Below are 24,248 nucleotides of genomic sequence, written 5' to 3'. Positions count from 1 at the left end.
GCATAAAAAGTCATTAAAACGACATAGTATAGTAAGGCATAAAAAGCCATAGTATAGTAAGGCATAAAATGTCATAGTACAGTATGGATTAAAACGTTATAGTATAGTATGGCATAAAATTATCAAAAAAATGTTACAGTATAATATGGCTTAAAATTTTCAAAAAAATTTCATATCGAGTAAGGCATAAATTGTCATAGTATAGTATGACATAAAATTGTAAAAAAAAAAAAAAACGTCATAGTATAGTATGGAATAAAATTTTGAAAAAACGTCATAGTATTGTAAGGCATAAAATGTCTTGGTATAGTATAGATTAAAACCTCATAGTATAGTATGGCATAAAAACATAAGAAAATGTCAAAGTATAGGAATGCAGAAAGATGTCATATATAGGTCATATATACATGTCAGTATAGGACGGTATAAAAACGTAAAAAACATCATAGTATAACAAGGTAAAAAAATTTGCAAACATTATCGTGTAATAATAGTTAGGCATTGACATAGTTAGAAAAAAAAACGTGATAGTATAACAAGCCAGAAAAAAATCGATCCTATGCGCATTTCTTTGGACTGCGGGAGGAAGCCGGAGTACATAGCGAGAACACATGTAGGCAGGAGAACAGGCCCTAGTCCTGGGTGTCCACATCTACCAACATTTTTGTTGCAAAACTTCCATTGCAACACAACTGAGAAACCCAGAGGGAAATTTAAACTAAAAAGACTTGAGCGCTTCCTTTTTTAATGGTTTTTTAATACATAAAATCCAGACCATCTAGTCCAGACCAATCACACTTACTCAGTTATACGCTGAATGTAAAGCAGATATTATTTTTTTTGTTTTACAGTATAGAATATACAGCTGTATGACCTCCCGATCACAAGTTTCATTATAATTAGGCAGGGTAACTGTACAACCCAGTTTTCGAGGGTTTTGCATTATAAATAGCATAGTCACACATTAAATACTGTCCTTGGGAACCCATTTATTTAAAATGTATGTAGGACATGTCATGCTTTTAATACAAAAATATTCCAAACACTGTACACTGGTTCTCAACATGTGCAAAATGTAAAAAAAACATATTTACAACTCCAGTTAACAGGGAGAAAGAGGACAAGAGAAAATAATTTCCACAAAATCTAAATAGTCATGTTGACTGAGGTTTAACCTGGAGTCCAAACACTTTGAAACGTTCTGATCAGAGTTAATAAACCTCCACTTAATCTGAAACACAAATACAACATACAACACACAGTAAACAAAAAGTCTTTACAGTTTGTGCTGAGAGGAATTTAAAAAAAAAAAAAAAAAGGAACAGAATTTTACATTAAAACATGCATCAGGTTAGAACCACACAACATATTTTCAGCTAAGTACTTATAAGCTTGAAATGTAACATTAAAGTTACATTTACTGTACATTGCACATATTGTGCAGCAGAATTGATCCAATTGTGAATAAAAAAGTAAAATAAACATGATGGAAATAGTTACAACCAGGCACATTCAGGTTGATTACTGAGGTTAATTAGCTGGAATGTTGCCTTGTCGTCAAGGCTTCATAAAACAATGTAAGAAAAAAGAAATATAAGACAGTTTCCAGTTTTCATCCAATGAGAAGTGCAATGCACTCGAACATTCATACACGGTCCTCTCATATGCAAACTCCTCACTCTCCCATTCACATCCAGACACAAGACTCTGATCCACATTCACGTCCTCGGTCAGTCCAGCAGCAACAAGTGTTCCGTCTTTAATTACAAAGTCTTTCAACTAAAAGCCAAGGTCTTGTCCTTTTTTTCATTTCATCTGTAGGAGTTTCATCCTGTTTCCTAAAAAAAGAAGGAAAAATAATTAGCTGCTGAAATGTACCCTTCAGAGGAAAACATTTGATGTCAGAGCACTACTCACCCAGTCCTTTAAGAAATTTGTTCACACCACTTGGCTCCGGCTCAGGATACGAATCCAGATACTCGGCCACTCTGACTTCAAAGAGACCTGAGACAAAGATGGAAATGTTCAGACATCAGGAGAAAATGAGGGAAATCTATGTTCAAATAAACAAGATTTAGATTTTCTTCATGTGCAGCATAGATTATGGTTCTGGCGTTTGCAATTATCTTCTTAACCCTGTTCTTGAAATATCCTGCTATTTGGTAAAAACATGTCGCGAGTGACTCATTCATTTTAGATCATATGTCTGGTTTAATATGATTGAATTAAACTCTACATTTATTTAATAGATTGTGTGGAGACATCCGACCTCATTACTCCAACTTTTATGTGAAATCTTGTTAAGATGACATTTAATACGTTCTTCAAAAACATCACGCTACTCATAAAACCTCCAGCACTTATTGTACAAGCAGAAGGGTTGCAAATCAATGGCTAAATTTAGTGAGGTGAATTAGTATTATTATCATCAGAATTATTGACATTTTCCCCTTTTACTTTTTGTATTTTTTGATTGCACGGTTTGCTTGGGCACATTCAAAAGGTATTAATTAGGCAGAAATGAAATCGAACCACAGATTCATATGATAAAAAATTCATGTCAAAGTATTAGCTTGAAGGACAATGGTAGAGAGTGCTTATTTTTCTTCCTTTTCACTGTTATTATAAAAAAGTAGTTCCACTATGTTAGAACTGTGTGTACAAACTTTGTTTTGCCTTTTCTGAACTCTCATAGAGTCTTGTGAGAGAAAAAAAAAGTTAATATGTTTTTAAACAATCTGTCGTCGTTGCTTCATCACTGTTACCTCTTCCTCCTCCCTTGCGCAGCTCTTTGTCCTGAATGAACCCAGCGAACATCTGAGTGTCCATGAAGAGCTGCAGGAACTGGCGGACTCCGCGGGAGGGGTGAGATTTGCGGAAGCTGTCGCGCTGAAGCTCCCTGCTTCCGCGGGAGGACTCGACCATGTGGAGAGGATAGTGGCCCACCAGCTCCACGAAGAACCGCACAAAACTCTCTGACAGCAGGGAGCTCAGGTCAGCCTGCTGGCCTGGACAGACAGACAGACGGATGGGTGAAGAGATGATTAACTTAACGTTTTCCAGAGCAAGTGAACTCCAGACTGATCTGACACATCACAGAGTTTCATAAAATACTGCAACAAGCTTGTGCCAAATTCTGAGCCATGTTACATTATGAATTAATACTGAGCCCAAACAATATTAACAGGTCATCAGTGAACATCTGATTAGTTTAAAGTTAAGAAATGCAGAGTAAACTAAAGGATTTGCAGCAGTCTGCAGGTCATCAGTAGTGCAGGTATGATGCACAGCTGGCATTTGCAATTCATTTCTAAACATCCCCTGATCATATGTTAAACTGAGCAAAAAGATAAGAGCTGATGGTGCTGTGATGAAAAACAGGACCTGCAAAAATTCTTTATCACTGTAGACAAGAAGAAAAAGGAACCTGGAGATGCCGAGACAGTTAAGGGCTTTACAATCAGTGAGTGAGGTACCTGACTGGCATGCAGCACACAATTGTCTGTTATACCCACCTCCAAAACTGTCTCCATCCTCCTGTCTCAGGATCTCTTCCCTCTCCTCCAGGACCTGCTGCAGTGCTGCCTGCAGTTTACTGGGCAGGATGCAGTCTTCATCACCCAGCTGTCACACAACACAGGACAGGTCAACAGCAGTCGCATAAAGCATGCATCTAATCCACTCTCAAGAACAGACATCTGTCTGGTTTTTTGTTGTCCTCAGTGGGAATCGTTGCCGTACCAGTGAGCTTGAACAGAAATACTGTATGTGCTTCTGACTACCCCACCCCCCATGTACTGATCATGTTCGGTCGACCTGTTCTGATCAATTTATGGAAGGTGCTGTTGTCAACAAAGATGGGCATCAAAAAACAAAGACCGAATGCTGTTAAGCACTAAAGGCAAGTGTTCACATCCAGAGTACAGGGACTAGGGCTGAACCATGAATGCAAAAAAATCATACTGTGGCTTTTAGTTGGAATGGTTATTTTTCCATTTTCATTTCCACTGGGAAAAATATTAAAATGATGATGTGATTTTTGTTGAGTCTGTTGTGTTCCTTTACATCTGGAGAATATGATTTGTAAGGAAAAGTAATGCAGTATTTCCTTAATTTCAATAGGCATTAAAAAAAGAATATATAAATGAATGAATAACATCAACTTAAGATTTAAAAATGGATTTACAAAAACAGCCTAAAACACTCATTTATAAATTCTTGAAAAGGGAATCCAGTTATTTAGTCCCATTTTTAAACTGCCTTTTCAAGCTGTTTTTCAGTATTACACATACTCTACACACACATATTCTAGTATTCATTCATGAATTAATAAATGTATTTCTAATGTGTTTTTATGCTGCTCAAGTATTTATTGATGGATTAAAAGTTTATTTATAAATTGTTTTTAACAATTCCTCTTTTTAATGCCTATTAAAATATGAAATTATGGAAATGCTTTATTACTTTTCCTGTGACGTGCCTGGTCCTCCATAATCTCTGTAGCACCACAATACTTCACTTAGGATTGATGATGTTGTGACACATTTTACTTTTATCAAAAAATGGCCATATCGCAATTCTGATAATATTTCCATGAATTCTTCAGCTCTTACAGAGACACAACAACAAAAGGTTGTCTGTGTGAATACCAAAGCTACAGACTACACTGTGTATGTCAAAGATAATTTATGTATTTGTTCATACAGTGATGTACTTCAGGTTACATGACTAGGGAGGGAAGATACCAGCAGTATTGAAATTAGATACCTCATGTTGGAGTGGTAAATCCATCACAGCTAGTCCTGTTAGCTTGTAGTTAATAGAGAAGCAGAGTGTTTACTAAATTAAATGTCAAATAATAAACCAGCCAAATTAAGACACGCAAATATAACACATTAATTGAATAGTTCATGAAGAGCAATTACTGTTGACTGACAAACACGCAGCTCTGAATCAGCCTCACAACGGCCCAGTGTTTGAGTCATGACATGATTCTGCTCCGGGCTCTACACCCTATTTATTTTCATCTCTGTGGCATTTTTTATGTGTCAAATATTTTTGTGTCTGTCGCCCTCAAAACACTCTGCATTCAAACAAGTGTGGGCAAAGCCGTTTTTTCCCCACTGGGACCGCACCTATCATTCCCATTATACACTGCAATGTGTACACACCTGAATGACAAACTTGTCCGCACACAGATCCACTATGAGCACCTGGGAAGACAGAGAGAAGAAAGAATGACAGTTACTGACGGCACAAGTTCACTGTTTCGCAATAAGAGTTATAAAAAGGTGAAGTGAGCCTGAACTACGTGTTCAGGGTGTTTCTCCGCCACGAGTCACACACTGTGGTGGCCCTGCTGTGTCTGCATCCTTTCACAGTATGAAGTGAATATACAACCACTGAAACCACTACACCAGACTATTTTCACATATTGGACGCCAATTTCAAAACATTTCAGCAGAAGTGTGACCCACCTCCTCAATGGGCAGCTCCAGCAGCTGCGGCAGGCAGGGTGCCAGCACCCCGATGAGGAATGGCGTTGGGGAGCAGCTGATGTCCAACATACTGGCCGGCAACACGGGAATAAAAGTGTGCTGCCAGATGAATGGGTACAGCAGTGCCAGTGCTGCGTGGCCACACCGAGACAACACGCTGCAGCGAGGAGGGCAGGAGAGAAAAGGTTCAACACAAAAACACCATCAAAGATATCAATCACAGTTTCCCCAAAAACACTCGTCACACTACATGTAAATCTTTTCCACCACATGTTCATAGTGAACCAACTGTACAAGCGTTGAGCGAATGGTACTTGTGCATCGCAGAATTCTCCCAAAAAGCTACTGGTTTATGCTAATACTCTTATTGCAGAACTTACTACTTCTATTTCTGGTGATACTCCCTTTACGGTCAGTAGCCTGCATGTTGTGAGAATACTTCCTCCACCTCCTTCTGAATGGTCACTGCCCACAGCCACATTTTTCTCCACAAAACTCAGCACTTTTTCCCAAAGCAGACTAATCTCCACTTCCTATTATCTCCTCCATACGAAAAATGACTGGTCATTCATCATCATTGTTCTTAAAGGTTGTGTCTTCTCAGTTTCATACTGCTGCTATTATACTCCGCCGTGCAAAAACAACTCTATTTTTAATAACTAATTTACATCTCCTCTCCAAAGTCCCTGGAACATTTAATATCCAGTCAACAGCAGGATAATTACATTTCTAGTAACCTTTTTGAACCCTTTTTAGTCAGTTTTAGATCACCGTGTAGCAGAGACTGCTCCGCCTTGCTGCTGTACACGCAACGCATTCAGCATCACTGATCATATCTGTTCACCTGATCACTTGATCAGCAGCCAACAAAAACCAAGCACAGTCATGGTTTTGAGACCCTACTGAACAAACAGGTTACACTTGTATAGTGCTACTACTACTACAAATAATAAGAACAATAACATATGACTGTTATTTTACAAGAATCAAGTTTGATATAATATTGAATTGGGTAACTATTGACCCAAATATATAGTAATAATACAGCACAGACACAATACTACATTAGCTTTACCCAGTGCCACAGTGTTTTTATATTACTGTTGGGTTATTCACTGAAACTAAAATGTGGTTATTTTGATCCAGTGTCGCACAACAAACTCAGGGTTTTTTTTTTACCTTAAAACTGATCCAGATTTATTGTTACTTAATTCCTCTTATTTATTTATAGTACAAAACCATGTGCATGACATTAAAACCCTGCAAAGGATTCACATTCACAATCAGCAAACAAACAATGACGTGAGTTTAAAAAGAGCTGGGGCAGACAGTAAGATTTCAGAACCATATTTTAGTTTGAGTAAATAACCCAACGATAAGATGAAAAATAACATTAACACTGCATCAAAACAAGCTTGTCTTGTTTGGTGGGTCAACTGGTTCAATTTTGTGTGTGTTTTTATGTAATATTCATTATAAATTAATTTTCATCTAAGTTTATTGTTCAAAATGTGTGTGGTGTCTTGTATGAACTGATAGTGTCAAACTTGATTAAAGGTTATAATATTCAGCTTGGAAAAAGTCAGGGCCTGTTATTGTTGTCGTCACTGTAAGTGATATCAGACTGTACAAATAAACCTGACTTGACTTGTCATGGGGAATCTGCTTAGCATTTTGTGAAGCAGCACACTGAGGCCAAAGTACACACAGGAATCTATACTGGCCCTGGGCCTGTGTGACGTAATATAAAGCATCTTCTTTTTTTTCTTTTTTTTTTTATTGTTTACCTTGATATTTTCAACTTTCTTTATCATCCTTATAAACCCTGATGGTTAAGCAGCCCTGCAGCGTTATGTGTGTTTCACCCAGACGTACAGTACCTGAGTTTGTCAGCGATGAAGATGACTCTCCTCTCCAGCAGGAGGGAGGCGAACACCTGCAGGAGCTTCCCGACACCGAGACACTGCAGCAGACTGTCAAAGTCCACGTGCTCTAATCTGGAGTCCACAGGCCGACACAGAGTGAGCACCTGGCAGAGCGACAAGAACATATGGACTCAGACCACACGGTGTAGATAAATGGCTCGAGCATGCAGTCATGTAGTGTGGAAGCCTGGAAACCAGACTCTTCAGATACGTCTATATAAATGTGGCTGGAGACAGTGGAGTATTAGTAAGTTGGCATTTTAAGAGCCACAACCAACTGATGAGTCACAAGGAAGTGATTTTGATTTTGCAGCAGCACCTCCCCTGAGTTTTTATGGGAAGAGTTGTTACTTAACTTAATTTGAATCTGTAAACAGCAATAACTAACTAAATTACCGTTAACTGTTATAACATATATATATATATATATATATATATATATGTGTGTCCTGACATGAACCCTTCAAAACTAAAATAGCTATCCCTATTGTTTGCGTGAATAACCTCCCATTCTGAGTCACTGTGAGTCTGCAGAAAGGAGTGGTTAGAAGGAACAAAACTGCTAATTAACATTTCCTCTTTTCGTTTCAGGGTTACCTCATTCCCAGAGCCGGGGAGGAAGCTTTTGATGGTGACTGTGCGTCCGGGGGCTGGAAACGGCGCCTCCATTACACTGCGCATAAAAGGGTAAACGAGCGCCGGGGAAATCTCTCTGCGCCTCTCCACCTCCTCGAGAATCTGCACAGACAGAGCCAGACAGATCACCGAGTGTCCTGAGGGAACTCGTGCTGATTAAAGTCTAAACAATGGAGCACAGGCAGAATGCAGCTGTGCACCTAAATGCAGTTTTCTTCCAGGCCGTATTCACACTTTCTGTTTGTAAATTTTCACACATGGGCGAGACACTGCTGCATACAATTTCTTTTCTTTTTCTTTTTTTTGTTTTGAAAGACACACCCAATACTTGTTCAGGATTATCTTCTAGTTTAGCCTCATTCCATCCTAATTCACACAAGGAGTTTCCAGGCAACGGTTTTCACACACTTCCAAGGTGATTGGTGGATTGAAGTCTTCCACATCCATCTCCTTTCATCTCCCTACAGAGGCTTCTATGAGCAGACGCACTGTATGGTTACTTTACCTTTGCAAACAAGTTGAAACAGCCCAGCTTGCTGACAATACAGTGCACCTCAGGAAGCCTCTTCCCCTTTCCACTGGGCTTGAAGACACACATATAGTTTCATATGTCATAAAGCAGGTAACAGCAGATACATGAATGATCATGAAAATCATAAAATACATCAAATATAAACGTACAGTAGGGTCAAAAAGTCTGAGAGAACTTTTCCATTCAAGTTAATGGGGAAGTGGTATCAGACTTGTATATAAACAGAGTACAATCAGGGCCACAAAGTCGAGATGTTATTTCCCTATTATGGTGTTTAATAGTATTTTCAATGACTAGAAGCTTTGTAGATGGAAAAAAAAACAAAAGTCTAAAGTCTAAAGTCAATCCATGTTTATGAGAGCAGCTGTGAGCTTATCTTCCAAAAACACAAACACATAAAGCTCTTCATGTTAGGTCCTAGCTCTGTCTACACTAAAGACAGAATAAATACAGCAAAACAAATGGCTAATAAGACAACAACAGCATGTTTTCCAATAAAAATAAACGCAAACAATAGAAGACAGATAAACATCTTCATTTCAACCCTAAAAAAAAGTGTTTTTTCTTAGAAGAGATCTACGGTAAAAGCAGCTCTGCTTGTGAGGGAAAAGAAGGAAGAAAACGATGAAATTCTTCTTGCTCTCTGTCATTGATTCAGAAGTGGTATGGTCTGTGATTCACATGTACAGATCTCCTCAGAGATGTTGAGTAAGCATGTGGCAGGCTGCCATGTCATCGCAGACTCTCACACACACACACACACACACACACACACACACACACACACACACACACGCACACACACGCACACACACGCACACACACGCACACACACACGAGCGCTTGAGTCAATGACTCAGATGCAAATGTTAACTTATCCGCACTCACCAGGATCTTACGGCAGTAACAAAACCAGCGGCTGCCGTCTTCTCCGGTCAGTACAAAGGAGAAGGTCTCACTGCAGAAACACAAGATCAACACACAGGGGATGATTTAACATTTAGAGATAAAACACACAACTTCAATCAGCTCATTTGTGATGACCTTCCTCTAATGAAAAACATCTAATAAGAATAAAAAAAACAGACTGAAAAATATCTTTAGGGGATAATTTAATTTAAAAAAAATAATGTTGATTAATGTGAGAACTGTTGATTCCCTGGAGATATAAAGGTAGAGCATACAGAGAGTAGGTTTGTTTTTGTTGTTTTAAAGGCAGAGAAGCAAAGCACACTGAGATCATAACCAACATTACAACAATGAACCATATCAAGTAGAAAAAAAAAAAGAATGCCCAATGTCCCTGAGCACTCAAAGATTTAATTAGACCAGATGAAACTTTAATGATCCCTGTGGGGAATTTGGGTTGTTGCAGCAGCGATTTACGGGTTACAGCTTGCAGCTGAGGATATAAATAGGAAAAGAGGAATTGGGGGTATTAAACATAACACAACTGATAATTACGGTGCCAGCACTTAGTCTAAATACTGTACATGAAAAAAGTTAATAAGAAAGAAGATACAGACATAAAGGAAATAAATTGGAGATGGAATACGGTATCATGTTACCATTACACCACTGTTATAGCCTCTGTAAAGCAGAATACATTAAAATATTACTGTGGTGTATGAGCCGACCTTGGCATGTGTGCAGACGGCTTCCAGTCCTGCGAGTCGGGGAAGCAGAACTTGGGAATGACCTTCAGCTGATCCTCAGCTTCTCTGGAGAGCCGGGAGGACTTCTCAAACTGAAACAGAGGGAATGTAGTTCAGCAGCAGACAGCAGACAGCAGCATTCCTTAAATTACTTCCACAGGGATGTCAGGTGAGATCAGTCGTCATTTAACTGCATTATGATATGATTCAGTTAGGTATAAGAAAAAGTGACTCATGCAAGGTTTAATTGAGCGATTTAACCGCTTGTTCTACCATATAGGTATCTGAGACTAAACTTTCTACAATTTCTTTCATGAAATCTCTTGGCTTATGTAAACCTGGGAAATTCTCCTTTAAAGGATTCCTAGTGGTGTATGATAAGAATCATCTTTCTTTCATTTTGCCAAACAAGATTAAGACGAGGATTGTCACACAGAATACCATTCAGTTAAAGTCCATTAACCAAAGCAAGAGTTACGACCTTGGCTTAGAGGAAGGGTGCTGTAATGTTACTGTAAAGTCTCTTTCTAACCATTTTGGGGAACTGTTGTGTAATTTCAGGGGAGTAGGTGTTTCCCGGGGAGCCTTTTCTCAGCGACACCACCACGAAGATCTGGAAAAGCTGCTGCTGCTGCAGCTGGATCAGGTCTCTCTCCAGGGTGCGGTATCCTGGCCGACGTTTCAGTGTAGACTGGATATAAACTGATCTCCTGGAGCCTGCTGGACAACACACGGCGAAATGATATGGTAATGCTTGTCCTGGGACAAATCTAATGCAGCACAGAGGAGCCATATAAAGCATTTTAAATATCAATATACAGCATAATTACATAGTATCCGAAACAGTCATGGCTAATCTCACAATGGTGGTATTATTCGAGTTTCTCATAGTTTGAACCATATTTCCTACAAACCTAATTGTTACCGCTTGCAAACTGAATGTTGTTTGGATGTGACTTTGGTTTATTTGACTTTTCTGATGAAAATTTACAGTTGGCAAGCGAGTCTTTGGACATTCACGGTCCCCAGGGGATGAATTAAAACGACTCTGGTGATCCCGACTCTTCATCTCGCACCATCAATGGGTCGAAGTTTCAATTTGTGTAACACTTTTCGTTCATGACTACCTACATACCTGCATAACTGATGACACTGCCATCTGCCTCAGCTGTACTTTGTGTTTAGTGCTAATTAGCAAATGTTAGCAGTGGCAGCTGTGAGCATGTTATCACGCTAATTTTTAGCATTTAGCTCAAAGCACCGCGGTGCCTAAGTGCAGCTGTTGGCGTAGCTGTGGACCCTTAGTCTTGTGTTTCAATTAATCATTTAGTCTTTAAAATATCAGAAAACCGACCCTCTCACTTTCCCAGGTCGACATCTTCATTGGCTTGTTTTGTCTGATTAACGACCTAAACTCCAAATTAACAATGATGTAAAACAGAGCAGCATATCCTGACATTTGTGAAGCTAAAACCATTTTTTATTTAATAAATGACTTAACCAATTACTTGAATTTTTAGTCATCTGACTTATTTTTTCAGTGTTTCAGTGAATTATTCTCTCATTATGGCTGTATGCCACTTGAATAAACAAATAAGTAACATAGCTGACATTACCTAGAACTGGAAAAAAAACTTCCCTGGAGCTGATAAATGTTTCCCTGATGCTATGACTTTTTCTTTTGTTTCTTTTTTTCCACCAGGCAGCCCAGTGTTTATACTTAGGAATGTCATTAACAAATGCTGACAGATATAACCAGAGTTTCTTACTCCACATTACAAAACTTTAACCTGAAAACCAGCCTTAACATAAAGGGACCTCGCAGACAGTTTAACTGTGTTGATACCTTTGCTGTTGTCCTCGGGGTCGCTCTCTGTCCCGCTGGTCTCCTCTGTTGATATGAATTAGAGGAGGGAGAGATTATGGAGAAGCAGAGGAATGGAAAAGACTTAAGAAGCCATAATCAGATGCAGACAGTCAGCCTTTGTTTCATAATCAGCGGCTTCGCCTGGTGCAGCTGTCCCTGTGTGTACCATCAAAAGCTGGGTATTTCCACCAAGAAGCACAACTTAATCTAATTGAAGCGTTGATGTGAGTGACATTTGCGACAGTCTGTGTGCATGTGTGTGTCATCTGTGTGTGTGTGTGTTTGTGTATATATATATATATATATATATATATACCTCGCACTGAGACTCCCTGGTTCTTCACTCTCTTCCTCCCTCGCTTGTCGTCAAAGATGGTCTCAATCTTGTTGACGTACTGTGTTGTAAAACACACACAGGTATTTGTCAGCCCCATAATTTCACAGCCATTATAGAATCATGATTACAGGGAATCATGATATAACAGCCTCTAAGTACATAATTATATTATAGATTTTCAGCATTTCTTTTCTTCCACCCTTACATTCCTGCATTCTTCTGTTAATTCGCTGAGAGAACACAGCTGAATATTTGATAGTGGACAGAAACAGGAACATACAGGAAGCGCAAACTTATCTTGAAGAGGACACACAGAGCTCCGCCGGTTGAAGAGGCAAACTTGTACGACAGTGTATGGGAAGAAACTAAAAATGCCCCTCCTAAGATAATAGTACTGCTGTTGAGCAGAAAAATACATAATGAGGTGTTATTATGTCTATGCCCGTTTCATTGTTTTGATTCCTTTGTGAAAATGTGTGATCACAAAGAGTTAAAGGACAGCTGGTTAACTAAATGTCGTCTTTTATTCTTACTTTTTCAGCTATATATTCTGAACTATTTGTCATTTATTAATAACATACAGTAATAAGAAAAAGACAGAGCAGGAAATACATGCTAAAATACCATCCAAAAATAAACCTGATTGGTATTTGTTGAGCCTGCAGGCAGTGACAGTAAAAGTGCCATGTGGGTTTTGAGGCTATAATCCCTTTAAACTTGACAGATTTACAGATAAATGTCAGTAAGCCTGTTTTTATTACTGTACCTTATCGTTAAAGTTCCTCCCTGTCCACATGCTTCCCACTGCCATGGGTCGAATGTCTGAATTCATCTGTTCTGTCTGAATTCTAATGAAGCAGTCAGTCATACATCTAAACTCTATCTAATTATTTCAGTGTCCTCTCCTTCCTGCTCAGAAAGTCACCCCCCCCCCCCCCCTTTTCATTACAACACAACATGTGATTCATCGTCCAACACAACAAAAAAACATCTCACTCAGTCATTGTATTCAGAAAAAAACTGATGACAAGATCCTGCCATCGTTTACCTGAGGCGTCCTCTGTGTTTTCTGAGTGCTTGTGCGCCGGGGTGTTGCTGGTTTGGGGGTTTCTGCAAGGGTGGTGGATCTGGATGCTTGGAACCCCTTCTTCTCCACTTTGCCAGCGTAACCTTGCAACGTTTGGGGTTTAGGAGGCAGCTGGAGGACAAGAACTGTGAGGTTACCAATTGCTTTTTTGCAGATAATTACACAGTATCAAACTACAACACTTCCTTCTTCCTCCCTTACAACCTCCGGTTAGGCAGGGATCATCTGATACGTTCAAACAGGAATCATAAAAATACTTCTGTGCCATGAGATTGAGACGTAATATCTTCCATTACCTTTGGGACTTGAGGCCTTGCAATGGGTAGACACATGGGAGATAGCCTGACATCCTCATAGGGGTTATCTCTAGTGACTTCACCTGACGGAAGACAGAGCGATGGGAAAAGATTAGACATGCTGGCTGAATGTTTTACAGGGTGTACACAGTGAGACATTTCTCCAGGAGCTAATGCTAGCTTTCCTGTGACAACAATTGACTAAGGTTGTCTGCTGTGGAAATAAAAAAAAAAGTTGCCAAGAGTTTCCATCTTAAAACTTGAGCAATTTATTCCTGTTTTATTTATTCCTCTCTGGTTCTGAAGTTGAAATAATTTCTTTAATTTTTCTTTAGGTGACCACATTTAAACCTAGGAATTGCATAATATCAGTATTGGATGGATACAGATACAGTTATTCATTGCAATATCACCATCTGTCTAACTTCTGACACTGGAGTTTACTTAACTGCTGTGCCTGATGCAGATGCAGAAGTCAAAAATAACAACGTTTTGTTCCAGCTTGTCCTGATTCAAACACTCGCCTTCCTACTTCTAGAAAGTATGTAACATACTTAGGACTCACTTTTAATAAGACCCATCTATCAAGCAAACTGAAGGTAAAACTTTGACTTTTCCTCCTTAACAAATAGAGGGGAGCAGCATTGTGTGAATGTTTATTTATAAGGCTCTACTGCACCATTTAATTACAAATGGAATAAGCTCCAAAAAATATGTAGTTACACTCTCTTATTTCACCGGAACATTTAAAAAGTTTTACTTATGTATTTAGAATCACACTTGCACATGCTTTTCTTAAATGTAAAAAAAGTATCATATATGTCTGTGAATTATCTGTGTGTCTGTTTTTAATGCCTGTGAATATCTGTGTATAAACTGTATATTTAATTTTTATACAACAGCCTTTCTACCTATTCAAATAAAGGATTAAATTAGAATTTTTACTTTCAAACAATGACAAAGAACTCCTGCATTTTTGTAAGCCACTCCTTTTTGTAAATAAAAGGAAATCTCTTCATTCATTACCAAAGGTGCTAAAATCAGATAGTAAGACACTACCTTTATCCATTTACACATGGCTATTAATTGGTACAACTGAGCAGAAGTAGCCTCTTATGGCTAAATTAAAATCCTCACTTACACATTCGTAACTAACATCAAAGACCTTTTAAACAGCTGCAATATATTGTGTATAATGCTGATATCAGAGCGGCTACTGAGCAATTTTTTAAGCAACTAGAAACTGCAACATCTTCAGAAATAACAATGTTATTTATTATGCTGCAATATAATACACTGAACTTCATTATTTTAGTGTTTGTATATATTTTTTTTGTAAGAATCTGCATGTTGTGTTTTTTGATGATGCTTGTCTGTCTTTTTTCCTATGCACCAATGAGGAGCAGAGCTTCCAATGACAATAAAGGCTTTCTAATTGGAACAGTCAGCTCCACGTCGTCTTCTTCAGTGTATATGACACAGGGAGCTCAACTCACAGACAATGTCCTCGTAAATATTGTCGTCAGAATAGGCATGGTAAAGGCCTGAGTTCCTCGTCTCGTCTCCCAGGGTGCCTTGCGTCACCGTCAGACGAGCTGCATCCTCATACTCAAAGGACTTCCTGTGGCAGAGAGGGAAGGGAAGGCGGTGAGAATAAAGAGGGGCCTGGCTATCATTTGCTCTATTGTTTTATGTTCAGCCAATCTCTGGCCACAAAATCCCTCACGGTTTCGAACACAGCAAGTCGCGGAGAGTGTGATAAACTATCATGAAAGGAAATGACTGAGCATGTGGTACTGAAGCAAACAATGAGAGAGTGTGACAGGATTGAGACAGAGACAGCATCTGGCAATATGTCAATATCATCATCTTAGTGAAATTTAGGTCAATATGCAGCTTTCCCTCCCTGGAAGCTTTGAAAAGGAGGATGAAGCTACCGTCTAGTTATTAGTTTGCATTATCCATCAACTGTTTTATAATGAAGGATTCAGGTTGCCCCCCCCCCCCCCGGCTCTAAAGTTGGTAAACAAGGAGCCCTGTCCAACTCTGCTAACTGTGTGCAGACATGATTGTGTGAGCAACAACCTGAAAAAATAAAACAAGTGTATGACATTGCCAATTTAAAAAAAGGTATAATGACAACATTGGACCACAGTTAGGAGTTCTTAAGGTTTGTTTTTACTGCATTTAAGAGCACAGTTAACACAATTAAGCAAGGAGCTTTAGCTAAGAAACAGCCACTGTGGCCACAAGAGGCAATTACAGGATAATGGGCCATCAAACTTCCACTTCATTTCCCAGGATTCTCTTGAACCAGTCGCTTTAAAAGGGTATCGTCATTAGGCGCAGTGTTGCCAGATTGGGCTGTTTTCTGCCCAGTTGGGCAACTATTAATTTAACTGGAAATCTTATGATAATCTGGGCTACTTCTTGTACCATTTGGGCAGTTTCCCTCGAATAAAGTTAGGCTATTCTCCAATAAAGCAGCCCCTCCTTTCCTGCAAGCAGTACAATGAGACTGATGGGGCACAGGGTTCAATCGGCTCGGCTCGGCGCACACCAGGGTGATGAGTGATCACCAACCAAAGAACAAACGTCATTTCAGTTCATTAGAAAAAGGGTGAAACTTTTCCCCCCTTCATAGCTCTTTGATAAAATACATGTACAAAGCCTCCATCTGTTTATATGAGTGAAGTGTTATGCAATGTTATCCACAAGCAACATCATTTTTGTTACTGTAAACATGCTTTTGGATTTGCTAATTATGTCAATACAACTATGTTTTTTAGCATTTTCGTCATAAAAGTCCAGGGCTCAGTGCATATTTTGCTGATTTTTCAAGTGAAAAGAAAAAACACCCCCTGCAGCAAACAGACATTAAAACGTTGGCCTTTCTTCGAATGTTAATGCACCGTTACTTTTTTATTGCATGAACTTCTGCTAAACCCTCCTGCAGGTCCCTTTGCAGTCATATGAGGGATTTGCTTTGCCTTCCTACACAGCGGACGTGCAGCCTTGTCTGAAAGTTTTCTTGTTCTCGCAGATCTTGTCTTGACTGCCACAGTTCCCCTTAGTTGCCATTTTTTAATGACATTTCAGACGGTGGAAACTGCAATCTTTTTATAGCCTCTCCTGTTTTGCAGGCATCAATTTGCTTCATTTTCAGATCCTCAGTCAGTTGCTTGGAGCAGTGTTGAGTTGTTGAGTGTTTGAAGGTCAGATAATTTATCAGTTCTGGAAATGTCATCTGCCTGTAGTCTGTAGTCCTAGTGACAATTCTTGACCTGCCGAGTTGATGAAGTCCTGAGAGTTTTACAAGTAGACGGGTGCCCAAACTTTTGGCAGAATTACTGTTGAATTTCTATTTTTTTTATGAAATAAAAAATTGACGAAATGCTGTTTTTTTGTATTTAATTCTTTTCACTTCAAAAATCAACTAAAACCTGCAATGAATCCCACCTTGGGGAAGGTTCAGTTTTTATTGAAATGAGAGGTTTAGATTCAACTTGGACAGTACTGTGTTATACTGACAGGTGTATCTATGATTTTTATCCACCCCCATTTAAATAAATGAAGTTTGGCTAAATAACATATAATGCAACACAGTTCAACAGCAAAACCCCTCTCAAACAGTTTCAATAAAAACTGAACAGGGTTTATTGCAAGACTGCTGGTATTAGACTGCATTAGTTTTAGCTAGATGTACCTAATACACCAGTAACTGAGTGTATACACACACAAGCCCTCTCCTGAATGAAAATAAGAAATTGAGCGAATGACGACTGGGCACGTTTAAGACTAAAGTTGGGCTAATTTGCGTTTCTTTCATTTACATATTTTATCATCTACTGTCTATCTCTTGTCTATTTTTATTGTCCTTTTATTCACCCTTATTTTATTGTACAATTTGAATTTTTGTTGTAAAGCACTTTGAGCTACATCCCTTGTATGAAAACACTCTAAGAATAAAGTTTATTATAACAATTAAAAGGGTTAGGGTTAGTTGCTTTTAAAATCTAGCTGTACAGATCTTAATATTATAGTCACTTTTTATTGTGTTTGTCAGTAGTTACACCCTGGGTTGCATTTTTCAGTTCTTGTAAACATAGCCTTAGAAACAGAAAATTAAAAACACCATATGGCTTTTGTTATTTCAATTTAGATTTTTATCAGAAATGGAAAACAGCTTTGCATATTATTTTATTCTGTCAAAAAACTCCTAGACAATGTTTAGATGATAATGATACACGACATCAGGACATGACAGTTACAGACACCTACATTATTAGAAGTCACGTCACTTAATAAGTCCCGAGCTGTCTGTGTACATGGGTTACACTGTTATGTCTTGTTTTGTTTAGCCTTGAGTGAATGTGCGTGTGTGTGCGTGTCTGCAGATGATGACCCTGGAACCCATGGCTGCTGAGGAACTAGGCCACGACCAGACAATAGAGAACAATGCTGCCAGATATCATGTGACATCACACCTGGACCCCAGCCAGCAATTAGACTCTGACAGCACCCTCCTCTAAACTGCCCTAAAAACACTCCAGACCACAGTCATTGTCCAAAACAAAGAACAACTGCAATGTGTATTTTTACAGGTCAGTTCTCCAATATTCAACCAGCAGGAAAAACATAATAAAATCTGAACTGTTCAATAAAAATGTAGAGGTTATTAAAAATGTATACTTTCGGGACTAAACCAATCACGTGTGCTCTGCTTTTAGTGCACTGACTCACCTGTTCTTTTTATGCCTTGAAAGCCCATCGCTCTTTGCAACTGGACATGGAGGAGGTGGGAAGCTAGGTGGGTGGGCCACCCTCCTGCTCCCCACGTTGGAGTGGTTGTTATGAGGAGATCTTCTGTCCCAGCGCGCTGTGTGCCCCGAGTTTCTGTTGTTGTTGGCTGCGCGATACTGGAATGTCCGCTGAGGTTTGGGAGGAGGCAGAGCTTCACCTGAAGACTCCCTGCCTTTCTCCCACAGCAGTCTGTCTCCCTCCAGCTTACGCCAGAAACCCCGTGAAGTGTAGAAGTTCCCAGCGGGCATGTTGTCTTCTTGGTCATCAGTGGACAGAGGTAGAGGTTTAGAAACTACTTCCACATCCAAGATGCGATCCATTGTTTGGTCGCCATTGGCGGTGAAGGTTTGTTTACCTGTGGAGTTAGCCTCCACTTTAGGAGATAGAAATATTTGTGCTGCAAGTGGTTTATTTCCTGGGGATGTGGCTGAAAATTCAGTGGAGCATTTCTTGAGATTTTCTGACTTCCTACCAACCACACCATGTCCAGCTGGTGCTGGGGATTCCCGAAAATCTAAGCCCAAACTCTTAGTTTTTGAGAGGCTGGCTTTTGCGTGAAGCCCCCCTCTCGAGCCCTCGTTGGAACATCCATTGCTCAGGAGATCCCCAGACAGACTTCGGGATACAGTTGCAGGGTGTGCTTTCACCCTGGCATCCGGGCTGCTGCCCTGCTGACTGCGACCTTCCCACTGTGAGATCTTCTCCCTGATGTTGACGCCCTGCTCATGGGAAGGGGGCCTCCCTGCCCCCCGGCCCTGCCAGGCCACAGTGGGCCCTTTCTGCGGGCGATCAACCTCACCACCCCCTCGCTTGCCCTGCTCCAGCCTCAGAGCCAGCATGTTGAGAGGGTGAGTGTCACCTCACCCTCAGTTCTCCATGACTGAAAGCATCAGGGATTTCCTCGCAAAGATGAACAGAAAAATTCACGTGATCTTGTATCAATTAATACAGTTAATGGATCCGCAAAAAAACAGGAGCGTTACAACATTTGTGGTTGTAACTGTCAGTATGCGTCTTCTTGTGTTAGCAGAGTTTCATTTCCCCCTTGTCTCCTTTTGTAAACAACCTGAAAAGAAGTCAAGACACAAGAATTACCCATCAATCATTTTGCACTTGAAAACAAGTCCAGACAGCACACTGCAGGGTCAAAGGGATACTGAGGTAGTAACACGGGATGACACAGTTACTTTTGAAACATCACACATCTTCAGTTGTCTTCAAGGTGTAGGCAGGAACCGAGAGAAGGTCAGGAAGGACGGGCTCCTGTCAAGGTCAGTTTCCAAAAATAAATCCAGAAAGAAAAAAGGAAACACAAGAGCTGGAACATGTTTAGTGCAGCGTTCTGCTGCTCTGTGTCTGTGTCTGTGTCTTGAGCCGCCCCAGCCCTCCTCCAGCCCCAGGGGAATTCTGCTTTCTCTCTAGCTGTTGTCCTAAACCGCAAAGCTGGCCAAATACAAAATGCCAATGATACAGCAAAGCATTAAATCTAATTCGGTGTTCTTGCAGAGCTGTCTTTCAGATGACAGGGAAGAATGCACATTTCTAGGTCTTTGAAAGAGCTTCGGGAGGCGAGAAAACACATGAATCTCAACGCATACTAAACAGCCAGTCACAATTAGGTGAATGAGGGACAACACTTTAACCACACCTATCTGCGCAGCGGAATGAAAGCTCCTCCGATGGATGAGCTATTCATCAGAGGAGAGGTTAAAACATACAGGACTAGAGACTGAGGCCTCTGCGCTGCACATACGGTATAAAGCTATAATCTTGCTCCATCTAATTAATGCTATTTAACACAGACAAGACTTGATGTGAAGTGTTGCAGTGTTGCATCTACCCCGACTCGTACTCCCTGAGTCAACATCAATGTAGTCACTGTACGCTCTTGCACTGCAGCTCCTGGCTTGCTGGAACCAAACCATTTGGACACGTTGCACATTACGACCGAGGCTGAGAAGAATCTGGAGAAGGGGAGACATGGTAAAATTCCACTGCACAGCTCATGATCATAATAACTCTATGAGCTGCATTCCTACAGAGCTGTATAAGGAGGGGCGGGGGGGGGGGGGGGGTCGTGGAATAAATTTAACTAGAGACAGTCGGTCAGTCAGTCTTGCATCCAGTGATGCCTTTGTTTGGTTTGACCTAAATCAAATGTATCTGTGCAGTGGAATGCTGCTCGATCATTGCCAGACCACGCAATGACAATGCGAGTCCCAAACTGACCCACTTGCATTACTTGTCTGTGTGCGGTATGTTGTACAGGAAGGCATGAGTTGCGTTTCCTGAACGGCAGGAAGAAGGATCAGCAGACTGTCCATAATTATTGTGCAGAGACATTTGCACCCAGCTGCAACCACTGATTTGAGCTATGTTTAGATCAACTATACTCAAAACCCTGTGATGGTAATCAAACACTGAAATACCGTAGATTCAAAAATATACTGGCTAGTAACAGTGACATTTGCAAATACACATGTAAAGCTGCCAGTCGTCATCCCCCCTTTTCCTGTGTCATACAGTTCAAAATCAAATGAGAGGCAAACTGTGAGGCGTTGTGATATCAAGTGACAAAGCCAGAGGGTGAGTTAAAAATGAACTCCACTGATGTTTATATGTCTGTCAACTGTGGAGAAAGGTATCCTTGTATTTTTTTTTCTTTTTTTTGTGAAACTCATTGACTCATCCATGTAGAAACCAGTCAGGGGACCCATAAAGCTCCAGTATCCCATCATCACCTGGCAGCTAAATTAAACCTGATTGTGCCTTCAAAAGCACCACAAAACGCTCTCCTGAAGGAGTGCGGCAAGACCCAACACGTTGTAGGTGAGGCGTTGCACGACTGTGGTTTACCAACAACAGAGACAGTTAGAGCTATAATAGAAGAAAAATGTAGGTTTGCTAAATGCCAGCGTAAAACGGACACACCAAGATAACGTGCCTAACAATGACTGATCCATTAACAGCCACCAGAACAGCTTCTGTGCATCCAGGCAATGATTTCAACAGCTCTGCTGCATGAATGACATCTCACTTTTAACACGACAAGTTCCATCATTTAGTGTCATTTGTGCCTAAAAACAGCTCCAAATTCTCTCATAAACTCAGACTAAGATATCCAATATGTCAAAACATTTACATTTATTTTGGGCCTACCATAAAATAAATGCAAGTCAGTTAATCGATATTGTCCCTAGAGTTGATTTCACCTTAGTGGAATAAACATCTCAAATGCTTTAAGTTGTAGTAGCTGTAGTTATTCTGTAGTCTGCAGTTATTCATTAACTCAGCTGTTTTTCCTACACTTGCCAACACCTGCAGATCATTTCAATACAGCAGCTATCCTCTCAGCAAGAAGGTCCAATGACCTTAACTAACTCTGTGACTTGAATTAGCTGCTTCATTCCTGGTATTAGGGTTAAGGCTGCAATAAAGTAGGGATAAATGCAGGAGAAGAGAGAGAGAGAAAGAAAAAAATGTCTATGTCGAGCTCCATGTGTGCTCACTCTCCGTTGTATGAGGAAAACACATCACTAACCTCCCTTCAAAGCAATAAAATTTACAATGTTCTTCCTAGTTGCAAAAATTGCACAACTTCTGAATGAAACTCGGTGACTCATCTCACTCATTAACAAATACCCTCTAATTCGGCCTTAACAAAAGGAAGAAATTACCTAAAGTAGGTGGCTGGTTTACACTGCTCACTTCCAAACATCACGGTGAATGTGTCGGGAGACAGATTACAGTTAGCCACAGGAATAACGTTTTGGTTACCTCTAAAAGTTCACATTTGTAAGAAAACAAACACTGTTTAGTTTATTATATGTGTGCCGAATTAAAAAACAAACAAAATGCTGATATAGAAATAGGCTTGATACTAATATTATAATTCAATATATTTGTAGATCATGAAGTCAGTTTTAACTAGCCATATTTTCAATTGAGTTTGGTTTGACTTTTCACTAAATGAAGAAACCGCAAGTATTGGAAAAATGTAGCTTAGCAACACATCTTACGGTCATTAATTACGTAACTTTAGTTTACTTTATGTAATTAAACACAACAGCTCTGAACTCATTTGCTTAGCAGGCGTTAAAGCTACAAGAGAAAGACAGTGTCAGACAGTTGAGTGATAACGTTTAAGAGTGAGTATATGACCGTTGAAGCCAAACACCACATTAACAGTTACATAAGGTCTATTTTTCGTGACTTACCTTTTGTAGTTTTTTTTTAAAATGATGAGAAAAAATCTTCTTTTCTCATTTTCCTTTCGATAAAATGAAAAAACAAATCAAATGCAACTCCACTCGCTCGCATCCTCCAATCTGGAGAGGTTAGCAGTCTGAAGAAGTTCAAGCTAACTTTAATTCAGCCGCACAGCCGGTTGTTGGCAGCTGCTCAGAAAATAAACTTTACAGGGCACAAAAACGTGTCGCCCAGTCTAATAACTACACACAACAACAAAGAAAGTGGCCATAACTAGAGAAAAGCAGAACACTCCTAGCCCTCCTTCTCAACACAATTAACGTCAAGTCGGGGAAAGAACATGTGACTTCCGGTCTGAAATTCCAAAATAAAACCCTTCATTCAAACTTCTATTAACTTGCAGGATGAAAATACACAATTTATTATGTATATTCACCCTTAGAGTTTTTCTCCATTTATTTTTGATAACATGTTTTTCAGTGTCATGTAAACATGTTAAACTATATGGGTTTTAAAGGCAATTACATTTTAATTAAAAACTACATATGTAGACCAAAGTTGTGTGGTTATTCTGCGTCAGCGTACAGAGTGATTATATCATAAAGCGACTGGACAGGTGATTGTCAGCAGCACCTGTCACTGTCCTGCGAACACCAAAATTAGTATTAAGTAGAAAAAAATGAAAAATAAAAATAAAATGAAAAATATAAAATCAACAGAGGACTGGGGCTTCTAACTCACACTTTATATAATAACTTAGTGATTAATTGCTATTTAGAATATGGTCAGTTCAAACTGCACAGCAGTTGATGGTAGTAAACAATAATTTATTATTTTTTTTTATTGTTTTTTTATTATTTATTTAAAGCAATATAAGCTTACCCGAAACCTTACTTTGCCTACTTGTAAGTAAATGTTTATCTTTTTTATTTTTTTAGGAATATATACACAATTAATCGTAGAGTAATACCAAATCTGTTACATCTATAATTTACAGCAGTTTATTATACAATATACCTGACTTCCGGTTTAACTCTCCGGGTTTCCATCGAACTTGACGCAACTGAGACTGTGTGAAAGTGTTTGAATCCTCCCGATTCAGGAGGGAAGACGTCATCATATCAACTCCTGCAGCTGTCAACGATGAACAAATACTGTTGTCTTCAGGTGTCCTGGGAAATATAGACACTGTGTTATAAACGGCACCGGCGCCACTCCACAAGTTAATGAACATGACCGGGGCTTTATTTTCATTCATAAAGTCCCGTGAGAATGATTGAAAGCGTTGAAAGCGTTTAAAACATCATTTGATTCACCAAACTCAAACTGATGTAAGAATAAATGTATATTTTACAGCAGGTGCCATTTATCAGGAAAACTATCATTTTAACAAATCATATAGG

The 24,248-nt window shown here is 39.5% G+C and overlaps 1 protein-coding gene across 2 annotated transcripts; it reads right to left on the bottom strand.

Annotated features, from left to right (window-relative positions):
• Window positions 1–736: 736 nt before the first annotated feature.
• Window positions 737–23,166, bottom strand: dennd2c (DENN/MADD domain containing 2C). Of its 2 annotated transcripts, none has more exons than XM_056384856.1 (19): window positions 22,854–23,166; window positions 18,577–19,702; window positions 15,330–15,454; window positions 13,834–13,916; window positions 13,499–13,648; window positions 12,430–12,508; window positions 12,093–12,137; window positions 10,779–10,966; window positions 10,229–10,338; window positions 9,480–9,549; window positions 8,565–8,642; window positions 8,021–8,161; window positions 7,379–7,527; window positions 5,478–5,655; window positions 5,172–5,213; window positions 3,516–3,624; window positions 2,766–3,008; window positions 1,918–2,004; window positions 737–1,838 (listed from the first exon to the last, which is right to left on the bottom strand). In XM_056384856.1, exons 2-19 carry the CDS (start codon window positions 19,473–19,475, stop codon window positions 1,807–1,809), a joined length of 2,808 nt encoding a protein of 935 aa, XP_056240831.1. In that variant the 5' UTR covers window positions 19,476–19,702; window positions 22,854–23,166; the 3' UTR covers window positions 737–1,806. The 2 variants fall into 2 exon arrangements, with proteins under 2 accessions (XP_056240831.1, XP_056240832.1); XM_056384857.1 differs by having other exon boundaries at window positions 10,779–10,963.
• Window positions 23,167–24,248: the final 1,082 nt, after the last annotated feature.

Source organism: Seriola aureovittata, chromosome 9, assembly GCF_021018895.1.
Source record: "Seriola aureovittata isolate HTS-2021-v1 ecotype China chromosome 9, ASM2101889v1, whole genome shotgun sequence".
In the NCBI taxonomy this organism is placed as follows: Eukaryota; Metazoa; Chordata; class Actinopteri; order Carangiformes; family Carangidae; genus Seriola; species Seriola aureovittata.
Note: the sequence above shows the minus strand (reverse complement) of the source record. Positions and strands in the feature narration are given on the sequence as shown.

Excerpts from the sequence above, each read along its gene's own strand:
- dennd2c (XM_056384856.1), bottom strand. The coding sequence starts at position 19,475 with ATGCTGGCTCTGAGGCTGGAGCAGGGCAAGCGAGGGGGTGGTGAGGTT. Across the intron at positions 12,138-12,429 it reads CCAGGGAGTCTCAGTGCGAG|AGGAGACCAGCGGGACAGAG; the intron begins GTATATATATAT and ends TCATATCAACAG. Across the intron at positions 5,214-5,477 it reads TGGAGCTGCCCATTGAGGAG|GTGCTCATAGTGGATCTGTG; the intron begins GTGGGTCACACT and ends CTGTCTTCCCAG.